Raw genomic sequence first — 22,159 nt, 5'->3', positions numbered from 1 at the left:
GCCCGCTTTAAATCAATGATCTGCAGCGGTGTCGCAGGGGGTTAAATAGCCGATAACTTATACCGGAATATCGGTATAAGTTATCGGCTATCGGCCCTAACCTGCACCGATTATCGGTATCGGCCCTGAAAAACCGATATCGGTCAAACCCTACTTCATAGCAAACCTATGCTGCTCTGGACAGTTCCTGATACGGACAGAGGCGTCAGCAGAGAGTACCGTGGACAGAGAAAAGAAATCCAAAAAGAAAGGAACTTTCTCTGTAATATACAGTCGCTAATAAGTACTGGAAGGATAAAGATTTTTTAATAGACTTAATTTACAAATCTGTTCAACTTTCTGGCACCAGTGGATATAAAAAAATAAAAATGTTTTCCACCCCTTTAAAGAATTGTCATCTGTATGTGTGTAGTAATCTTAGCACACAGTGGCTGTCAATCATGGGTGATGGGGAGCACGCTCTCAAGGAACCTGCCATAGTCTGCCTGAGCGGTAATTAATACAACCGGAACTATACCAGTATACCACATCATGACTATATGCCAGTGCTCCCAACCAGGGTGCCTCCAGTTGTTGCAAAACTACAACTCTCAGCATGCCCAGACAGCCGAAAGGAATGTTGGGAGTTGTAGTTTTGCAACATCTGGAGGCACCCCGGTTGGGAAACACTGCTATATGCTGTTGGCAGACCTTTTTCCCTAACCAAAGTTAAAAGGGTAGGCAATAAAAGGATATCCAATAAATGCACATTACATAACATTTTTTTCTCCAATAAAAGTATAGAACAAAGCTGTTTTTACTGGAATCTGCACAACAGGAGACTTCCCGGCATATACACTGTTTATGGTGTGAACAGAGCCTTATGGCCTATTATATGGGGTGATCGGACAAACAGGCCAATATTACCTTATGTAATAGGGCCAGCAATGAGCAAATGCTTGTTCGTTGGCTGATCACATCTGTTTGACAAGTTGTTGTTTTTCATTTGCACATCGTCTTTTGTAACTTCTAGATACAGCCGTCTGGGGGCAACAAGGCTATCCAGAAGTTATGTTCTTGCAGTGGATACTGAATTAGTAATATTATTATGAATGGAGAAATTTATATCTATATATCTTTATCATACTCCCTTTAAGATATATATTTTATTGTACTGAATATACATACTTTATAAGATTAGATAACATTTTCAGGATATTTAGTATAAATTAAGATTAAAAAGATGGAATGTAAATGTTTGTTCTCAGGAGGAGGTACTTGTGGTCCAGTGGGTGGTGTGTATGTACTATGCTACGATTTGGTGTCTGTAAGTGAGCACGATATGGTTTGTTGTATAGGGATGGGACAGAGACTTTATGCATATATGAGAAGAATATATCATTTTTTAATATCCATCATGTGAGGTATATGTTACATATAATGGGTAACGTATGTGCACAGTGAGATATAGATATGTGGTAGTTGTATATTGGAAACTGATGTATCTATATTTGGTTGTATATTGTTAACTGATATATCTATATTTGGATTTTACTGATGCACTCATTTGTGGCGAGACATACACCGATATTGAGTGAGATGTCTTATATGTATGTACCGGTTCATAATAATAACACTACTCTAAATTTCACCTACGGTATATGGAGCCTCATATACATGCAATGCCTCTATAATCCTAACCTTAATTCCATCTTTGGGATGTGAGAAGTAAACTTTATATGATGTGAGATATTTTAGACAGTTTCTTGCTATGTTTTGGTGTATGATTTATAATATTTGGTATAGGATCACTGTGCACTATGGCATATGTATGGGGCATCTGTCACATTTGAGGTCCATATTACGGTATGTGGTACAGAGCCATTAGGCATAAAAATAAGCTGTATCTTGATGTGTGGAGAAAAATGTATAGTGATTATGTATTCGTGTATATTATATAAGAATAAGGAATAAAATATGTTACCTCTACACACCAATGTGTGAACTGCAATTTTAATATAATGCTAAGATTGTGCTAATTGTAGTCGATATGGGGACACCGTGATGTATTGATATTAAAATGTAATATAATGCTATGGTTGTGTACAAAATATGAGTAAATTACAGTGTATTGATATTATGGTGTTGAGGTTGGCATAAGGATATCGTGATGCACTGACAATATGTATATATATATGAAATATATTCTATGTATACGTGAATGACTGAATTGGAATATAGGCGCAGAAGTTGGCCTATGTGAAATGTCATGTGTAGAAGCGCATGTGCGAGAGCGGTGAGACCGAGCGGATGTGAACAGGTACAAGCGGGCACCTGTTGGCATCCAAGCATGCATGCATTAGCCATACCATTGACCACCAGGTACCTCCTTCTGATAATTATTTGTTATATATATATATATATATATATATATATATATATATATATATATATATATGACAAAAGATGTGAAACACATCACTACACCTCTGAGGAAGTTGCCGACAGGCGATGTAACACGTGGGGTCTAGGGGGGCACCTTCTTGGTTATCTTCCATCTGCTGTCCTTAGCCTTGCTCTCCCAGCATTACATTGATTGTCCAATACTTACTATTGTTCTGAGGGAAGTTATACATTATACCAGTCATTATTTTCATATTTAAGGCTATTGAGAACAGTGCAATATACAGGTGCCCTGGGAGGGGTTCTTTGGGGCCCCCCCGTTGTGTAGTGGCCTTTGTGCCTTTTAGATGTTTTTAAGTGTTTCGTCTGCTGTGTATTGTTTTTGAAAATTTGTAATAAACTAATTTTGGCTAAATAAAACAATTGGGTGGCGCTATATGGTGTATCTTCCCTATGATAAGTCAGTTATCAATTTTTTTTTTTTTTTTTTTTTTTATAAAAGTGATGCTTTTAGTAAAGGGTTTTAGGTTTGGTTGTTAGTAATGATTTCTTGTCCAATTCTTCAGGTCACTGTAATACACAGTCATTCTGTCCTAATACCAGCATTACATCAGCTTTACTGCATTACAGAAAATCAGGAAATTCCAGCATTACCACAGCCTCCAGTAAATCTCATCATCTACTGGGTGTTTCACACATTTCCTACCAATAAAGAAATTCACATGACAGCAATGAATATTGAAATAGAAATAAATCCCTGCAGTTAATGGATCCAGCTCCTCTCCTGTGCCCGGCCCTTATATCTCAGATTACTCCATGTGGTATCCTCCTGGGGCACAAATAGTAGCCCTGCGTATGCACCTAAGCAACGGGTACTAGTCTTTACTATGTCTGGGCAAGATTCAATTTTGCCCTAGCTAAGGCAATGCAGCTTGTCGGCATCCCCTATGCAAGCACACAGAGCCCGGGTGGACCCCCAATTCCTGCCACACCCCAGTATTAGTCCCCAGTTACATTATTCTAAAGGAGGGTCAATAATTATGACAAGTAGGTTGTTCAGATCTGCATGAAATCTGCACCCAGCTGCATAGAAGATCTGTGTATAATAATTATATATTATATATACACACACACATCATCATGCTCTGAATTCAAAACGGAGGTGTGAACACAGCCTTACAGACTCACATTGATCATTAGAACAAGGCGGTAGAAGCATGCAGCTGTGCACTTCACTCCTTACTCTCTGTCCATTTGCAGATGACCTCTATTATAGGTCTATGGAGCCCTCCTAGTGTAAATAAACAGAGATCGCAGTAAGCCAGGTAGTGAAATGTACAGCCGCACGCTTCTCCCAGCTCATTCTATTGATCGCTGGGGCCTTAACACCTGAACTCTGAACGATCCTTTTGACTGTGGCACATAAAAAGTTTTGTTTATCGACAGGGACACTTTAAAGCATAGATGGAAACAACCTGCACTGTTTCTAGAGCCACACATAATGTGGGCAAAAACACTCAACAAAATGAAAAATACATGCAAACATATCTCCTCCAAAAAAGTCTGTACCTGAGTGGTCTGGATAATGGTCAGGTCATTCATCTGAGACACTCCAGGACCCATCGCTGCTCGCAGCCCCGCTGTACCGAACTCCATTCTGGAGCCAAAGCATTTCTCCAGCTCCTCTTTGTTCCCATCAGACACCAGCTTCTTCACCAGCTCAGAGGTCTTTGGATTCTGTGAAAGTGAACCCCATTTATTTACTATATGGATAACACATCAGAAATGTAGGGTAATACAGGGGAAATGTATTACTAACGCTACCAAAATACACAAGATGTTCTAAAACATTAAAAAGGCATCAACTCCAAAAGCAATTCTATCAAAAGTGAAGTAATACTTGTGAAAAACACTGATATGTCTGTGCCCATGAATGAATGAATGGAGAGTTTACAGAGAGCAGCACAATGTTCCATCCGCTGAGTGTACAATCCAGCATGGTGTCACCTGGAGCAGACTATTATTCTGTACTAAATAGTTAATGTTCCATCCGCTGAGTGTACAATCCAGCATGGTGTCACCTGGAGCAGACTATTATTCTGTACTAAATAGTTAGTATTCCATCCGCTGAGTGTACAATCCAGCATGGTGTCACCTGGAGCAGACTATTATTCTGTACTAAATAGTTAATGTTCCATCCGCTGAGTGTACAATCCAGCATGGTGTCACCTGGAGCACACTATTATTCTGTACTAAATAGTTAGTATTCCATCCGCTGAGTGTACAATCCAGCATGGTGTCACCTGGAGCACACTATTATTCTGTACTAAATAGTTAATGTTCCATCCGCTGAGTGTACAATCCAGCATGGCGTCACCTGGAGCACACTATTATTCTGTACTAAATAGTTAATGCTCCATCCGCTGAGTGTACAATCCAGCATGGTGTCACCTGGAGCACACTATTATTCTGTACTAGTTAATGTTCCATCCGCTGAGTGTACAATCCAGCATGGTGTCACCTGGAGCACACTATTATTCTGTACTAAATAGTTAATGTTCCATCCGCTGAGTGTACAATCCAGCATGGTGTCACCTGGAGCACACTATTATTCTGTACTAAATAGTTAATGTTCCATCCGCTGAGTGTACAATCCAGCATGGTGTCACCTGGAGCAGACTATTATTCTGTACTAAATAGTTAATTCTCCATCCGCTGAGTGTACAATCCAGCATGGTGTCACCTGGAGCACACTATTATTCTGTACTAGTTAATGTTCCATCCGCTGAGTGTACAATCCAGCATGGTGTCACCTGGAGTACACTATTATTCTGTACTAAATAGTTAATGTTCCATCCGCTGAGTGTACGATCCAGCATGGTGTCACCTGGAGTACACTATTATTCTGTACTAAATAGTTAGTATTCCATCCGCTGAGTGTACAATCCAGCATGGTGTCACCTGGAGCACACTATTATTCTGTACTAAATAGTTAATGTTCCATCCGCTGAGTGTACAATCCAGCATGGTGTCACCTGGAGCACACTATTATTCTGTACTAAATAGTTAATGTTCCATCCGCTGAGTGTACAATCCAGCATGGTGTCACCTGGAGCACACTATTATTCTGTACTAAATAGTTAATGTTCCATCCGCTGAGTGTACAATCCAGCATGGTGTCACCTGGAGCACACTATTATTCTGTACTAAATAGTTAATGTTCCATCCGCTGAGTGTACAATCCAGCATGGTGTCACCTGGAGCACACTATTATTCTGTACTAAATAGTTAATATTCCATCCGCTGAGTGTACAATCCAGCATGGTGTCACCTGGAGCAGACTATTATTCTGTACTAAATAGTTAATGTTCCATCCGCTGAGTGTACAATCCAGCATGGTGTCACCTGGAGCAGACTATTATTCTGTACTAAATAGTTAATGTTCCATCCGCTGAGTGTACAATCCAGCATGGCGTCACCTGGAGCACACTATTATTCTGTACTAAATAGTTAATGTTCCATCCGCTGAGTGTACAATCCAGCATGGTGTCACCTGGAGCACACTATTATTCTGTACTAAATAGTTAGTATTCCATCCGCTGAGTGTACAATCCAGCATGGTGTCACCTGGAGTACACTATTATTCTGTACTAAATAGTTAATGCTCCATCCGCTGAGTGTACAATCCAGCATGGTGTCACCTGGAGCACACTATTATTCTGTACTAAATAGTTAGTATTCCATCCGCTGAGTGTACAATCCAGCATGGTGTCACCTGGAGCAGACTATTATTCTGTACTAAATAGTTAATGTTCCATCCGCTGAGTGTACAATCCAGCATGGTGTCACCTGGAGCACACTATTATTCTGTACTAAATAGTTAGTATTCCATCCGCTGAGTGTACAATCCAGCATGGCGTCACCTGGAGCACACTATTATTCTGTACTAGTTAATGTCCCATCCGCTGAGTGTACAATCCAGCATGGTGTCACCTGGAGCACACTATTATTCTGTACTAAATAGTTAATGCTCCATCCGCTGAGTGTACAATCCAGCATGGTGTCACCTGGAGCACACTATTATTCTGTACTAAATAGTTAATTCTCCTTCCGCTGAGTGTACAATCCAGCATGGTGTCACCTGGAGCACACTATTATTCTGTACTAGTTAATGTTCCATCCGCTGAGTGTACAATCCAGCATGGTGTCACCTGGAGCAGACTATTATTCTGTACTAAATAGTTAATGTTCCATCCGCTGAGTGTACAATCCAGCATGGTGTCACCTGGAGCACACTATTATTCTGTACTAAATAGTTAATGTCCCATCCGCTGAGTGTACAATCCAGCATGGTGTCACCTGGAGCACACTATTATTCTGTACTAAATAGTTAATGTTCCATCCGCTGAGTGTACAATCCAGCATGGTGTCACCTGGAGCAGACTATTATTCTGTACTAAATAGTTAATGTTCCATCCGCTGAGTGTACAATCCAGCATGGTGTCACCTGGAGCAGACTATTATTCTGTACTAAATAGTTATTTCTCCATCCGCTGAGTGTACAATCCAGCATGGCGTCACCTGGAGCACACTATTATTCTGTACTAAATAGTTAATGCTCCATCCGCTGAGTGTACAATCCAGCATGGTGCCACCTGGAGCACACTATTATTCTGTACTAAATAGTTAATGTTCCATCCGCTGAGTGTACAATCCAGCATGGTGTCACCTGGAGCACACTATTATTCTGTACTAAAAATAGTTAATTCTCCATCCGCTGAGTGTACAATCCAGCATGGTGTCACCTGGAGCACACTATTATTCTGTACTAGTTAATGTTCCATCCGCTGAGTGTACAATCCAGCATGGTGTCACCTGGAGCACACTATTATTCTGTACTAAATAGTTAATGTTCCATCCGCTGAGTGTACAATCCAGCATGGTGTCACCTGGAGCACACTATTATTCTGTACTAAATAGTTAATGCTCCATCCGCTGAGTGTACAATCCAGCATGGTGTCACCTGGAGCAGACTATTATTCTGTACTAAATAGTTAGTATTCCATCCGCTGAGTGTACAATCCAGCATGGCGTCACCTGGAGCACACTATTATTCTGTACTAAATAGTTAATATTCCATCCGCTGAGTGTACAATCCAGCATGGCGTCACCTGGAGCAGACTATTATTCTGTACTAAATAGTTAATGTTCCATCCGCTGAGTGTACAATCCAGCATGGTGTCACCTGGAGCAGACTATTATTCTGTACTGAATAGTTAGTATTCCATCCGCTGAGTGTACAATCCAGCATGGTGTCACCTGGAGCACACTATTATTCTGTACTAAATAGTTAATGTTCCATCCGCTGAGTGTACAATCCAGCATGGTGTCACTTGGAGCACACTATTATTCTGTACTAAATAGTTAATGTTCCATCCGCTGAGTGTACAATCCAGCATGGTGTCACCTGGAGCACACTATTATTCTGTACTAAATAGTTAATGTTCCATCCGCTGAGTGTACAATCCAGCATGGTGTCACCTGGAGCACACTATTATTCTGTACTAAATAGTTAATGTTCCATCCGCTGAGTGTACAATCCAGCATGGTGTCACCTGGAGCACACTATTATTCTGTACTAAATAGTTAATGTTCCATCCGCTGAGTGTACAATCCAGCATGGTGTCACCTGGAGCAGACTATTATTCTGTACTAAATAGTTAATGTTCCATCCGCTGAGTGTACAATCCAGCATGGTGTCACCTGGAGCAGACTATTATTCTGTACTAAATAGTTAATGTTCCATCCGCTGAGTGTACAATCCAGCATGGTGTCACCTGGAGCAGACTATTATTCTGTACTAAATAGTTAATGTTCCATCCGCTGAGTGTACAATCCAGCATGGTGTCACCTGGAGCAGACTATTATTCTGTACTAAATAGTTAATGTTCCATCCGCTGAGTGTACAATCCAGCATGGCGTCACCTGGAGCACACTATTATTCTGTACTAAATAGTTAGTATTCCATCCGCTGAGTGTACAATCCAGCATGGCGTCACCTGGAGCACACTATTATTCTGTACTAAATAGTTAGTATTCCATCCGCTGAGTGTACAATCCAGCATGGTGTCACCTGGAGCACACTATTATTCTGTACTAGTTAATGTTCCATCCGCTGAGTGTACAATCCAGCATGGTGTCACCTGGAGTACACTATTATTCTGTACTAAATAGTTAATGTTCCATCCGCTGAGTGTACGATCCAGCATGGTGTCACCTGGAGTACACTATTATTCTGTACTAAATAGTTAGTATTCCATCCGCTGAGTGTACAATCCAGCATGGTGTCACCTGGAGCACACTATTATTCTGTACTAAATAGTTAATGTTCCATCCGCTGAGTGTACAATCCAGCATGGTGTCACCTGGAGCACACTATTATTCTGTACTAGTTAATGTTCCATCCGCTGAGTGTACAATCCAGCATGGTGTCACCTGGAGCACACTATTATTCTGTACTAAATAGTTAATGCTCCATCCGCTGAGTGTACAATCCAGCATGGTGTCACCTGGAGCACACTATTATTCTGTACTAGTTAATGTTCCATCCGCTGAGTGTACAATCCAGCATGGTGTCACCTGGAGCACACTATTATTCTGTACTAAATAGTTAATGTTCCATCCGCTGAGTGTACAATCCAGCATGGTGTCACCTGGAGCACACTATTATTCTGTACTAAATAGTTAATGTTCCATCCGCTGAGTGTACAATCCAGCATGGTGTCACCTGGAGCAGACTATTATTCTGTACTAAATAGTTAATGTTCCATCCGCTGAGTGTACAATCCAGCATGGTGTCACCTGGAGCACACTATTATTCTGTACTAAATAGTTAATGTTCCATCCGCTGAGTGTACAATCCAGCATGGTGTCACCTGGAGCACACTATTATTCTGTACTAAATAGTTAATGTTCCATCCACTGAGTGTACAATCCAGCATGGTGTCACCTGGAGCAGACTATTATTCTGTACTAAATAGTTAATGTTCCATCCGCTGAGTGTACAATCCAGCATGGTGTCACCTGGAGCACACTATTATTCTGTACTAAATAGTTAATGCTCCATCCGCTGAGTGTACAATCCAGCATGGTGTCACCTGGAGCACACTATTATTCTGTACTAAATAGTTAGTATTCCATCCGCTGAGTGTACAATCCAGCATGGTGTCACCTGGAGCACACTATTATTCTGTACTAAATAGTTAATGTTCCATCCGCTGAGTGTACAATCCAGCATGGTGTCACCTGGAGCAGACTATTATTCTGTACTAAATAGTTAATGTTCCATCCGCTGAGTGTACAATCCAGCATGGTGTCACCTGGAGCACACTATTATTCTGTACTAAATAGTTAGTATTCCATCCGCTGAGTGTACAATCCAGCATGGTGTCACCTGGAGTACACTATTATTCTGTACTAAATAGTTAATGCTCCATCCGCTGAGTGTACAATCCAGCATGGTGTCACCTGGAGCACACTATTATTCTGTACTAAATAGTTAGTATTCCATCCGCTGAGTGTACAATCCAGCATGGCGTCACCTGGAGCACACTATTATTCTGTACTAAATAGTTAATGCTCCATCCGCTGAGTGTACAATCCAGCATGGTGTCACCTGGAGCACACTATTATTCTGTACTAAATAGTTAATTCTCCATCCGCTGAGTGTACAATCCAGCATGGTGTCACCTGGAGCAGACTATTATTCTGTACTAAATAGTTAATTCTCCATCCGCTGAGTGTACAATCCAGCATGGTGTCACCTGGAGCACACTATTATTCTGTACTAGTTAATGTTCCATCCGCTGAGTGTACAATCCAGCATGGTGTCACCTGGAGCAGACTATTATTCTGTACTAAATAGTTAATGTTCCATCCGCTGAGTGTACAATCCAGCATGGTGTCACCTGGAGCACACTATTATTCTGTACTAAATAGTTAATGTCCCATCCGCTGAGTGTACAATCCAGCATGGTGTCACCTGGAGCACACTATTATTCTGTACTAAATAGTTAATGTTCCATCCGCTGAGTGTACAATCCAGCATGGCGTCACCTGGAGCACACTATTATTCTGTACTAAATAGTTAATGCTCCATCCGCTGAGTGTACAATCCAGCATGGTGTCACCTGGAGCACACTATTATTCTGTACTAAATAGTTAATTCTCCATCCGCTGAGTGTACAATCCAGCATGGTGTCACCTGGAGCACACTATTATTCTGTACTAGTTAATGTTCCATCCGCTGAGTGTACAATCCAGCATGGTGTCACCTGGAGCACACTATTATTCTGTACTAAATAGTTAATGTTCCATCCGCTGAGTGTACAATCCAGCATGGTGTCACCTGGAGCACACTATTATTCTGTACTAAATAGTTAATGTCCCATCCGCTGAGTGTACAATCCAGCATGGTGTCACCTGGAGCACACTATTATTCTGTACTAAATAGTTAATGTTCCATCCGCTGAGTGTACAATCCAGCATGGTGTCACCTGGAGCACACTATTATTCTGTACTAAATAGTTAATGCTCCATCCGCTGAGTGTACAATCCAGCATGGTGTCACCTGGAGCACACTATTATTCTGTACTAAATAGTTAATGTTCCATCTGTTGAGTGTACAATCCAGCATGGCGTCACCTGGAGCACACTATTATTCTGTACTAAATAGTTAATTCTCCATCCGCTGAGTGTACAATCCAGCATGGTGTCACCTGGAGCACACTATTAATCTGTACTAAATAGTTAGTATTCCATCCGCTGAGTGTACAATCCAGCATGGTGTCACCTGGAGCACACTATTATTCTGTACTAAATAGTTAATGTTCCATCCGCTGAGTGTACAATCCAGCATGGTGTCACCTGGAGCACACTATTATTCTGTACTAAATAGTTAATGTTCCATCTGTTGAGTGTACAATCCAGCATGGCGTCACCTGGAGCACACTATTATTCTGTACTAAATAGTTAATATTCCATCCGCTGAGTGTACAATCCAGCATGGCGTCACCTGGAGCAGACTATTATTCTGTACTAAATAGTTAATGTTCCATCCGCTGAGTGTACAATCCAGCATGGTGTCACCTGGAGCAGACTATTATTCTGTACTAAATAGTTAATGTTCCATCCGCTGAGTGTACAATCCAGCATGGTGTCACCTGGAGCACACTATTATTCTGTACTAAATAGTTAATGTCCCATCCGCTGAGTGTACAATCCAGCATGGTGTCACCTGGAGCACACTATTATTCTGTACTAAATAGTTAGTATTCCATCCGCTGAGTGTACAATCCAGCATGGTGTCACCTGGAGCACACTATTATTCTGTACTAAATAGTTAATGTTCCATCCGCTGAGTGTACAATCCAGCATGGTGTCACTTGGAGCAGACTATTATTCTGTACTAAATAGTTAATGTTCCATCCGCTGAGTGTACAATCCAGCATGGTGTCACCTGGAGCACACTATTATTCTGTACTAAATAGTTAATGTTCCATCTGCTGAGTGTACAATCCAGCATGGTGTCACCTGGAGCACACTATTATTCTGTACTAAATAGTTAATGTTCCATCCGCTGAGTGTACAATCCAGCATGGTGTCACCTGGAGCACACTATTATTCTGTACTAAATAGTTAATGTTCCATCCGCTGAGTGTACAATCCAGCATGGCGTCACCTGGAGCACACTATTATTCTGTACTAAATAGTTAATGCTCCATCCGCTGAGTGTACAATCCAGCATGGTGTCACCTGGAGCACACTATTATTCTGTACTAAATAGTTAATGTTCCATCTGCTGAGTGTACAATCCAGCATGGCGTCACCTGGAGCACACTATTATTCTGTACTGAATAGTTAGTATTCCATCCGCTGAGTGTACAATCCAGCATGGTGTCACCTGGAGCAGACTATTATTCTGTACTAAATAGTTAATGCTCCATCCGCTGAGTGTACAATCCAGCATGGTGTCACCTGGAGCAGACTATTATTCTGTACTAAATAGTTAATGTTCCATCCGCTGAGTGTACAATCCAGCATGGTGTCACCTGGAGCAGACTATTATTCTGTACTAAATAGTTATTTCTCCATCCGCTGAGTGTACAATCCAGCATGGTGTCACCTGGAGCAGACTATTATTCTGTACTAAATAGTTAATGCTCCATCCGCTGAGTGTACAATCCAGCATGGTGTCACCTGGAGCACACTATTATTCTGTACTAAATAGTTAATGTTCCATCCGCTGAGTGTACAATCCAGCATGGTGTCACCTGGAGCAGACTATTATTCTGTACTAAATAGTTAATGTTCCATCCGCTGAGTGTACAATCCAGCATGGTGTCACCTGGAGCACACTATTATTCTGTACTAGTTAATGTTCCATCCACTGAGTGTACAATCCAGCATGGTGTCACCTGGAGCACACTATTATTCTGTACTAAATAGTTAATGCTCCATCCGCTGAGTGTACAATCCAGCATGGTGTCACCTGGAGCACACTATTATTCTGTACTAAATAGTTAGTATTCCATCCGCTGAGTGTACAATCCAGCATGGTGTCACCTGGAGCACACTATTATTCTGTACTAAATAGTTAATGTTCCATCCGCTGAGTGTACAATCCAGCATGGTGTCACCTGGAGCAGACTATTATTCTGTACTAAATAGTTAATGTTCCATCCGCTGAGTGTACAATCCAGCATGGTGTCACCTGGAGCAGACTATTATTCTGTACTAAATAGTTAATGTTCCATCCGCTGAGTGTACAATCCAGCATGGTGTCACCTGGAGCACACTATTATTCTGTACTAAATAGTTAATGTTCCATCCGCTGAGTGTACAATCCAGCATGGTGTCACCTGGAGCACACTATTATTCTGTACTAAATAGTTAGTATTCCATCCGCTGAGTGTACAATCCAGCATGGTGTCACCTGGAGTACACTATTATTCTGTACTAAATAGTTAATGCTCCATCCGCTGAGTGTACAATCCAGCATGGTGTCACCTGGAGCACACTATTATTCTGTACTAAATAGTTAGTATTCCATCCGCTGAGTGTACAATCCAGCATGGTGTCACCTGGAGCAGACTATTATTCTGTACTAAATAGTTAATGTTCCATCCGCTGAGTGTACAATCCAGCATGGTGTCACCTGGAGCACACTATTATTCTGTACTAAATAGTTAGTATTCCATCCGCTGAGTGTACAATCCAGCATGGCGTCACCTGGAGCACACTATTATTCTGTACTAAATAGTTAATGTTCCATCCGCTGAGTGTACAATCCAGCATGGCGTCACCTGGAGCACACTATTATTCTGTACTAAATAGTTAATGCTCCATCCGCTGAGTGTACAATCCAGCATGGTGTCACCTGGAGCACACTATTATTCTGTACTAAATAGTTAATTCCCCATCCGCTGAGTGTACAATCCAGCATGGTGTCACCTGGAGCAGACTATTATTCTGTACTAGTTAATGTTCCATCCGCTGAGTGTACAATCCAGCATGGTGTCACCTGGAGCACACTATTATTCTGTACTAAATAGTTAATGTCCCATCCGCTGAGTGTACAATCCAGCATGGTGTCACCTGGAGCACACTATTATTCTGTACTAAATAGTTAATGTTCCATCCGCTGAGTGTACAATCCAGCATGGTGTCACCTGGAGCACACTATTATTCTGTACTAAATAGTTAATGTTCCATCCGCTGAGTGTACAATCCAGCATGGTGTCACCTGGAGCACACTATTATTCTGTACTAAATAGTTAATGCTCCATCCGCTGAGTGTACAATCCAGCATGGTGTCACCTGGAGCACACTATTATTCTGTACTAAATAGTTAATGTTCCATCCGCTGAGTGTACAATCCAGCATGGCGTCACCTGGAGCACACTATTATTCTGTACTAAATAGTTAATATTCCATCCGCTGAGTGTACAATCCAGCATGGCGTCACCTGGAGCAGACTATTATTCTGTACTAAATAGTTAATGTTCCATCCGCTGAGTGTACAATCCAGCATGGTGTCACCTGGAGCAGACTATTATTCTGTACTAAATAGTTAATGTTCCATCCGCTGAGTGTACAATCCAGCATGGTGTCACCTGGAGCACACTATTATTCTGTACTGAATAGTTATTTCTCCATCCGCTGAGTGTACAATCCAGCATGGTGTCACCTGGAGCAGACTATTATTCTGTACTAAATAGTTAATGTTCCATCCGCTGAGTGTACAATCCAGCATGGTGTCACTTGGAGCACACTATTATTCTGTACTAAATAGTTAATGTTCCATCCGCTGAGTGTACAATCCAGCATGGCGTCACCTGGAGCACACTATTCTTCTGTACTAAATAGTTAATGTTCCATCCGCTGAGTGTACAATCCAGCATGGTGTCACCTGGAGCAGACTATTATTCTGTACTAAATAGTTAATGCTCCATCCGCTGAGTGTACAATCCAGCATGGTGTCACCTGGAGCACACTATTATTCTGTACTAAATAGTTAATGTTCCATCTGCTGAGTGTACAATCCAGCATGGCGTCACCTGGAGCAGACTATTATTCTGTACTAAATAGTTAATGCTCCATCCGCTGAGTGTACAATCCAGCATGGTGTCACCTGGAGCACACTATTATTCTGTACTAAATAGTTAGTATTCCATCCGCTGAGTGTACAATCCAGCATGGTGTCACCTGGAGCACACTATTATTCTGTACTAAATAGTTAATGCTCCATCCGCTGAGTGTACAATCCAGCATGGTGTCACCTGGAGCACACTATTATTCTGTACTAAATAGTTAGTATTCCATCCGCTGAGTGTACAATCCAGCATGGTGTCACCTGGAGCACACTATTATTCTGTACTAAATAGTTAATGTTCCATCCGCTGAGTGTACAATCCAGCATGGTGTCACCTGGAGCACACTATTATTCTGTACTAGTTAATGTTCCATCCGCTGAGTGTACAATCCAGCATGGTGTCACCTGGAGCACACTATTATTCTGTACTAAATAGTTAATGTCCCATCCGCTGAGTGTACAATCCAGCATGGTGTCACCTGGAGCACACTATTATTCTGTACTAAATAGTTAATGTTCCATCCGCTGAGTGTACAATCCAGCATGGTGTCACCTGGAGCACACTATTATTCTGTACTAAATAGTTAATGTCCCATCCGCTGAGTGTACAATCCAGCATGGTGTCACCTGGAGCACACTATTATTCTGTACTAAATAGTTAATGTTCCATCCGCTGAGTGTACAATCCAGCATGGTGTCACCTGGAGCACACTATTATTCTGTACTAAATAGTTAATGCTCCATCCGCTGAGTGTACAATCCAGCATGGTGTCACCTGGAGCACACTATTATTCTGTACTAAATAGTTAATGTTCCATCTGTTGAGTGTACAATCCAGCATGGCGTCACCTGGAGCAGACTATTATTCTGTACTAAATAGTTAATGTTCCATCCGCTGAGTGTACAATCCAGCATGGTGTCACCTGGAGCAGACTATTATTCTGTACTAAATAGTTAATGTTCCATCCGCTGAGTGTACAATCCAGCATGGTGTCACCTGGAGCAGACTATTATTCTGTACTAAATAGTTAATGCTCCATCCGCTGAGTGTACAATCCAGCATGGTGTCACCTGGAGCACACTATTATTCTGTACTAAATAGTTAATGTTCCATCTGCTGAGTGTACAATCCAGCATGGCGTCACCTGGAGCACACTATTATTCTGTACTAAATAGTTAATGCTCCATCCGCTGAGTGTACAATCCAGCATGGTGTCACCTGGAGCACACTATTATTCTGTACTAAATAGTTAGTATTCCATCCGCTGAGTGTACAATCCAGCATGGTGTCACCTGGAGCACACTATTATTCTGTACTAAATAGTTAATGCTCCATCCGCTGAGTGTACAATCCAGCATGGTGTCACCTGGAGCACACTATTATTCTGTACTAAATAGTTAGTATTCCATCCGCTGAGTGTACAATCCAGCATGGTGTCACCTGGAGCACACTATTATTCTGTACTAAATAGTTAATGTTCCATCCGCTGAGTGTACAATCCAGCATGGTGTCACCTGGAGCACACTATTATTCTGTACTAGTTAATGTTCCATCCGCTGAGTGTACAATCCAGCATGGTGTCACCTGGAGCACACTATTATTCTGTACTAAATAGTTAATGTCCCATCCGCTGAGTGTACAATCCAGCATGGTGTCACCTGGAGCACACTATTATTCTGTACTAAATAGTTAATGTTCCATCCGCTGAGTGTACAATCCAGCATGGTGTCACCTGGAGCACACTATTATTCTGTACTAAATAGTTAATGCTCCATCCGCTGAGTGTACAATCCAGCATGGTGTCACCTGGAGCACACTATTATTCTGTACTAAATAGTTAATGTTCCATCTGTTGAGTGTACAATCCAGCATGGCGTCACCTGGAGCACACTATTATTCTGTACTAAATAGTTAATATTCCATCCGCTGAGTGTACAATCCAGCATGGCGTCACCTGGAGCAGACTATTATTCTGTACTAAATAGTTAATGTTCCATCCGCTGAGTGTACAATCCAGCATGGTGTCACCTGGAGCAGACTATTATTCTGTACTAAATAGTTAATGTTCCATCCGCTGAGTGTACAATCCAGCATGGTGTCACCTGGAGCAGACTATTATTCTGTACTGAATAGTTAGTATTCCATCCGCTGAGTGTACAATCCAGCATGGTGTCACCTGGAGCAGACTATTATTCTGTACTAAATAGTTAATGTTCCATCCGCTGAGTGTACAATCCAGCATGGTGTCACTTGGAGCACACTATTATTCTGTACTAAATAGTTAATGTTCCATCCGCTGAGTGTACAATCCAGCATGGTGTCACCTGGAGCACACTATTATTCTGTACTAAATAGTTAATGTTCCATCCGCTGAGTGTACAATCCAGCATGGTGTCACATGGAGCAGACTATTATTCTGTACTAAATAGTTAATGCTCCATCCGCTGAGTGTACAATCCAGCATGGTGTCACCTGGAGCACACTATTATTCTGTACTAAATAATGTTCCATCTGCTGAGTGTACAATCCAGCATGGTGTCACCTGGAGCACACTATTATTCTGTACTAAATAGTTAATGTTCCATCCGCTGAGTGTACAATCCAGCATGGTGTCACCTGGAGCAGACTATTATTCTGTACTAGTTAATGTTCCATCCGCTGAGTGTACAATCCAGCATGGCGTCACCTGGAGCACACTATTATTCTGTACTGAATAGTTAGTATTCCATCCGCTGAGTGTACAATCCAGCATGGTGTCACCTGGAGCAGACTATTATTCTGTACTAAATAGTTAATGTTCCATCCGCTGAGTGTACAATCCAGCATGGTGTCACCTGGAGTACACTATTATTCTGTACTAAATAGTTAATGTTCCATCCGCTGAGTGTACAATCCAGCATGGTGTCACCTGGAGCAGACTATTATTCTGTACTAAATAGTTAATGTTCCATCCGCTGAGTGTACAATCCAGCATGGCGTCACCTGGAGCACACTATTATTCTGTACTAAATAGTTAATGTTCCATCCGCTGAGTGTACAATCCAGCATGGTGTCACCTGGAGCACACTATTATTCTGTACTAAATAGTTAGTATTCCATCCGCTGAGTGTACAATCCAGCATGGTGTCACCTGGAGCAGACTATTATTCTGTACTAAATAGTTAATGTCCCATCCGCTGAGTGTACAATCCAGCATGGTGTCACCTGGAGCACACTATTATTCTGTACTAAATAGTTAGTATTCCATCCGCTGAGTGTACAATCCAGCATGGCGTCACCTGGAGCACACTATTATTCTGTACTAAATAGTTAATGTTCCATCCGCTGAGTGTACAATCCAGCATGGCGTCACCTGGAGCACACTATTATTCTGTACTAAATAGTTAATGCTCCATCCGCTGAGTGTACAATCCAGCATGGTGTCACCTGGAGCACACTATTATTCTGTACTAAATAGTTAATTCCCCATCCGCTGAGTGTACAATCCAGCATGGTGTCACCTGGAGCACACTATTATTCTGTACTAGTTAATGTTCCATCCGCTGAGTGTACAATCCAGCATGGTGTCACCTGGAGCACACTATTATTCTGTACTAAATAGTTAATGTCCCATCCGCTGAGTGTACAATCCAGCATGGTGTCACCTGGAGCACACTATTATTCTGTACTAAATAGTTAATGTTCCATCCGCTGAGTGTACAATCCAGCATGGTGTCACCTGGAGCACACTATTATTCTGTACTAAATAGTTAATGTCCCATCCGCTGAGTGTACAATCCAGCATGGTGTCACCTGGAGCACACTATTATTCTGTACTAAATAGTTAATGTTCCATCCGCTGAGTGTACAATCCAGCATGGTGTCACCTGGAGCACACTATTATTCTGTACTAAATAGTTAATGTCCCATCCGCTGAGTGTACAATCCAGCATGGTGTCACCTGGAGCACACTATTATTCTGTACTAAATAGTTAATGCTCCATCCGCTGAGTGTACAATCCAGCATGGTGTCACCTGGAGCACACTATTATTCTGTACTAAATAGTTAATGTTCCATCTGTTGAGTGTACAATCCAGCATGGCGTCACCTGGAGCACACTATTATTCTGTACTAAATAGTTAATATTCCATCCGCTGAGTGTACAATCCAGCATGGCGTCACCTGGAGCAGACTATTATTCTGTACTAAATAGTTAATGTTCCATCCGCTGAGTGTACAATCCAGCATGGTGTCACCTGGAGCAGACTATTATTCTGTACTAAATAGTTAATGTTCCATCCGCTGAGTGTACAATCCAGCATGGTGTCACCTGGAGCACACTATTATTCTGTACTGAATAGTTATTTCTCCATCCGCTGAGTGTACAATCCAGCATGGTGTCACCTGGAGCACACTATTATTCTGTACTAAATAGTTAATGTTCCATCCGCTGAGTGTACAATCCAGCATGGCGTCACCTGGAGCACACTATTATTCTGTACTAAATAGTTAATGTTCCATCCGCTGAGTGTACAATCCAGCATGGTGTCACCTGGAGCAGACTATTATTCTGTACTAAATAGTTAATGTTCCATCCGCTGAGTGTACAATCCAGCATGGTGTCACCTGGAGCAGACTATTATTCTGTACTAAATAGTTAATGCTCCATCCGCTGAGTGTACAATCCAGCATGGTGTCACCTGGAGCAGACTATTATTCTGTACTAAATAGTTAATGTTCCATCTGCTGAGTGTACAATCCAGCATGGTGTCACCTGGAGCACACTATTATTCTGTACTAAATAGTTAGTGTTCCATCCGCTGAGTGTACAATCCAGCATGGTGTCACCTGGAGCACACTATTATTCTGTACTAAATAGTTAATGTTCCATCTGCTGAGTGTACAATCCAGCATGGCGTCACCTGGAGCAGACTATTATTCTGTACTAAATAGTTAATGCTCCATCCGCTGAGTGTACAATCCAGCATGGTGTCACCTGGAGCACACTATTATTCTGTACTAAATAGTTAGTATTCCATCCGCTGAGTGTACAATCCAGCATGGCGTCACCTGGAGCACACTATTATTCTGTACTAAATAGTTAATGTTCCATCTGCTGAGTGTACAATCCAGCATGGTGTCACCTGGAGCACACTATTATTCTGTACTAAATAGTTAGTGTTCCATCCGCTGAGTGTACAATCCAGCATGGTGTCACCTGGAGCACACTATTATTCTGTACTAAATAGTTAATGTTCCATCCGCTGAGTGTACAATCCAGCATGGTGTCACCTGGAGCACACTATTATTCTGTACTGAATAGTTAGTATTCCATCCGCTGAGTGTACAATCCAGCATGGTGTCACCTGGAGCACACTATTATTCTGTACTAAATAGTTAATGTTCCATCCGCTGAGTGTACAATCCAGCATGGTGTCACCTGGAGCACACTATTATTCTGTACTAAATAGTTAGTATTCCATCCGCTGAGTGTACAATCCAGCATGGTGTCACCTGGAGCACACTATTATTCTGTACTAAATAGTTAATGCTCCATCCGCTGAGTGTACAATCCAGCATGGTGTCACCTGGAGCACACTATTATTCTGTACTAAATAGTTAGTATTCCATCCGCTGAGTGTACAATCCAGCATGGTGTCACCTGGAGCACACTATTATTCTGTACTAAATAGTTAATGTTCCATCCGCTGAGTGTACAATCCAGCATGGTGTCACCTGGAGCACACTATTATTCTGTACTAAATAGTTAATGTTCCATCCGCTGAGTGTACAATCCAGCATGGTGTCACCTGGAGCACACTATTATTCTGTACTAAATAGTTAATGTCCCATCCGCTGAGTGTACAATCCAGCATGGTGTCACCTGGAGCACACTATTATTCTGTACTAAATAGTTAATGTTCCATCCGCTGAGTGTACAATCCAGCATGGTGTCACCTGGAGCACACTATTATTCTGTACTAAATAGTTAATGCTCCATCCGCTGAGTGTACAATCCAGCATGGTGTCACCTGGAGCAGACTATTATTCTGTACTAAATAGTTAATGTTCCATCTGTTGAGTGTACAATCCAGCATGGCGTCACCTGGAGCACACTATTATTCTGTACTAAATAGTTAATATTCCATCCGCTGAGTGTACAATCCAGCATGGCGTCACCTGGAGCAGACTATTATTCTGTACTAAATAGTTAATGTTCCATCCGCTGAGTGTACAATCCAGCATGGTGTCACCTGGAGCAGACTATTATTCTGTACTAAATAGTTAATGTTCCATCCGCTGAGTGTACAATCCAGCATGGTGTCACCTGGAGCAGACTATTATTCTGTACTAAATAGTTAATGCTCCATCCGCTGAGTGTACAATCCAGCATGGTGTCACCTGGAGCACACTATTATTCTGTACTAAATAGTTAATGTTCCATCCGCTGAGTGTACAATCCAGCATGGTGTCACCTGGAGCACACTATTATTCTGTACTAAATAGTTAATGCTCCATCCGCTGAGTGTACAATCCAGCATGGTGTCACCTGGAGCACACTATTATTCTGTACTAAATAGTTAATGTTCCATCTGTTGAGTGTACAATCCAGCATGGTGTCACCTGGAGCAGACTATTATTCTGTACTAAATAGTTAATGTTCCATCCGCTGAGTGTACAATCCAGCATGGTGTCACCTGGAGCACACTATTATTCTATACTAAATAGTTAATGTTCCATCCGCTGAGTGTACAATCCAGCATGGCGTCACCTGGAGCAGACTATTATTCTGTACTAAATAGTTAGTATTCCATCCGCTGAGTGTACAATCCAGCATGGCGTCACCTGGAGCACACTATTATTCTGTACTAAATAGTTAATGCTCCATCCGCTGAGTGTACAATCCAGCATGGTGTCACTTGGAGCACACTATTATTCTGTACTAAATAGTTAATGTCCCATCCGCTGAGTGTACAATCCAGCATGGTGTCACCTGGAGCACACTATTATTCTGTACTAAATAGTTAATGTTCCATCCGCTGAGTGTACAATCCAGCATGGTGTCACCTGGAGCACACTATTATTCTGTACTAAATAGTTAATGCTCCATCCGCTGAGTGTACAATCCAGCATGGTGTCACCT

The 22,159-nt window shown here is 41.7% G+C and overlaps 1 protein-coding gene across 2 annotated transcripts in view; it reads right to left on the bottom strand.

Annotated features, from left to right (window-relative positions):
- PGM2 (phosphoglucomutase 2) overlaps positions 1-22,159 on the bottom strand; it is a 78,185-nt gene that overhangs the window by 29,126 nt on the left and 26,900 nt on the right. For both annotated transcript variants that reach the window (XM_056556515.1, XM_056556511.1), the window contains exon 2: positions 3,952-4,119. In XM_056556515.1, the coding sequence (XP_056412490.1) occupies positions 3,952-4,119 (168 nt within the window). The remainder of the gene's footprint in view (positions 1-3,951; positions 4,120-22,159) is intronic.

The sequence above is a fragment of the Hyla sarda genome, chromosome 1 (genome assembly GCF_029499605.1).
Source record: "Hyla sarda isolate aHylSar1 chromosome 1, aHylSar1.hap1, whole genome shotgun sequence".
In the NCBI taxonomy this organism is placed as follows: Eukaryota; Metazoa; Chordata; class Amphibia; order Anura; family Hylidae; genus Hyla; species Hyla sarda.
Note: the sequence above shows the minus strand (reverse complement) of the source record. Positions and strands in the feature narration are given on the sequence as shown.